This window comes from Solanum verrucosum, unplaced genomic scaffold (assembly GCF_900185275.1).
Source record: "Solanum verrucosum unplaced genomic scaffold, falcon-dt-bn FXZP01000103.1, whole genome shotgun sequence".
NCBI lineage: Eukaryota > Viridiplantae > Streptophyta > Magnoliopsida > Solanales > Solanaceae > Solanum > Solanum verrucosum.
The window spans coordinates 7,134,846-7,137,285 of NW_026020048.1; the positions used below are offsets into that span (position 1 = coordinate 7,134,846).

The window sequence follows — 2,440 nt, forward strand, 5'->3', positions numbered from 1 at the left end:
TGCAGCTTCCTGTCGCTCACTAACTAGCTACAACTTTAGCCCCAATTACAACATTCTAATTCAATGTAACATTTTAACAGTACTAGTAATTTGAAGTTTGTCGCATTCTCTTCTCCTCTCTGCAACGCATGTGAAAAGCAATACTTTCTCCGTCTTAATTTATATGAATGGTGAAATTCAAATTGTTTTTACAATGTCTAGTATGGAAAAGTTGAACTCATTCAAAAATTAGAATGATTTGTCTTAATTAGCGTGAAAAGAGAAATTAAACCGTTATCAGTAAAACTTATTACATCAACTTTGACTAATAACTCAACATTAAGACGCTGGGTCACGCTCTCTTCACCCCGTGTCCCCAATATAAATAATTCTCACATCACACTTTTTCAAAGGGCAAAAAAGAAAAAGCAGAGACAAAAAGAATGGGAAAAAGTTTCAAGCTTCGGTTCTCCAGAGTTATTGCTTCTTTCAATTCCTGCCGTTCCAAAGACACTTCGTCTCTTCCCCAAAATCCTAATTTCTTCCCACATAAGCTCACTAGTACAAAACATATTTCCCCCGATTTCCCTCTTATTGATCAAAATCACCGTAATTACGTGCCGGAATCCATGATGATCTCCGTTGGGTGTAGATCGGAATTCAAGTGGGAGAAAGAAGAGAAGTTTCACGTGGTTTCTAGTTCCTTCGTGTCTGAAGAAGAAGAAGAAGAAGAATGTGAAGAGGAGATCAATTTGGCCTTACGACCTCCTCTTACTCCTCCGCGATTCAGTAGAATTGTTGTTGAGAAGAAGAAGAAACAGCAAGTTAAAAAAACGAAAACAAAAAGTAGAATAATCCGTATGAGTACTTCCTCAGCTGATGAGTACAGCGGGAATTTAAGCGGTACTACTGATTGGGATAATAATGAAGAGGAAACTGAAACATTAGTTTCATCTTCCAGAAGCTGTTTCGATTTCTCAAGCGATGACTCATCTACTGATTTCAACCCTCAGTTAGAAACCATATGTGAGACCACTACAATGAGGCGTCGTCACAAGAGAAACGCTACCACCAAGAGGAGACTCAAGCATTCTAGACCAAGTTTTTCCTCTTCAAAAGGTAAAAGTTTATATTTACAAATAATTTTACAATAACATTCATAAGTATAATTTCACGTGTGAGGATAGTGTATTCAAATATCTTTCATCTTCTCCTATTACGTGGATCGATTCCGAAAGATATCCAACCAGAACAACAACTAACATAGCAAGTGAAATTCCTACTAACTATGTCTGGGATGATAGAGTGTATGCAGATCTTACCATTATACCTCGAGGCTGTTTCCAAAAGATCCTCGGTTTTTCAAAAGATATCCCGGCTCAAGTAAATGCTTATAATAGTTAGAGATCGATAATTTTATTAAAATATTTCAATTGTATTTTCTTTATGAAATAGTGTATATAATTGTCATGTGAATTGTTTTTAACTTTTAGCTTAATCAAAATTCATTACACTAATTAAAACGGAAAACTATTTAGTTTTCATTATGTCTCAACATGCTTCCTTTGGTAGTTACTTATTTTTGGGTCGAATATGTGAAAATATATTTTGGAAAAGACTTTTGTTGCACTAGTATTATTATATCTAAAAGTGTGTTAAAAAATATTTAATTATGTGTGAACAGGTAGAAGATCGTCAGTTTCTACATCATCAGACAGCGAGTTACCAGCAAGGTTATCGGTATTCAAGAAGCTGATACCGTGTAGTGTGGATGGGAAAGTGAAGGAGAGTTTCGCGATAGTGAAGAAATCTCAGGACCCGTACGAAGATTTCAAGAGATCAATGATGGAAATGATTTTAGAAAATGAAATGTTTGAGAAGAATGAGCTAGAGCAGCTTTTACAATGTTTTCTGTCGTTGAACGGAAAGCATTATCATGGAGTGATCGTTGAGGCATTCTCCGACATTTGGAAGACTTTGTTTTTAGGTAATAATGATAATGATAATGATAATGATAGAGTAAGGAGGATGTCAATTCATGATCCCCACCCACCTACTGTAGGTAGAAGAAGAACCTCCCTTTGATTAATCCATGTCATTAATCATGATTTAGTCGTTAATTAATAAATTTAACTTTTCTTTTATGTTATTAATCATGATTTAGTTAGTGTTTGATTAGAGTACGATATATAACTGTTTTTTGCTAATGCTACTAATCATCATTTGGCTTTCTAAATTCTGAAACTACCTTAAGCATTTGCACCTAAACTTGTTTTTCAACTTAAAATTGATAGTGCAGAAATTTAGTGGAAGTAGGAGTTTAAAGATGGATGTAGTAAAAAAACAATTTAGGCTTGATGAACTAGTAAAAGTATTCAAAATATTAAGAAATAACAAACAAAATACAGTTAAAAGAGAATCAACGTCTAAAATATATACATAAAAATATTTTTCATTTTAA

The 2,440-nt window shown here is 33.9% G+C and overlaps 1 protein-coding gene across 1 annotated transcript; it reads left to right on the forward strand.

Annotated features, from left to right (window-relative positions):
* Positions 1-408: 408 nt before the first annotated feature.
* LOC125822296 (transcription repressor OFP7-like) lies at positions 409-2,132 on the forward strand. The gene is made up of 2 exons (XM_049501684.1): positions 409-1,098; positions 1,664-2,132. The coding sequence occupies exons 1-2, from the start codon at positions 423-425 to the stop codon at positions 2,062-2,064; spliced, it is 1,077 nt and encodes a 358-aa protein (XP_049357641.1). The 5' UTR covers positions 409-422; the 3' UTR covers positions 2,065-2,132.
* The last annotated feature ends 308 nt before the right edge of the window (positions 2,133-2,440 follow it).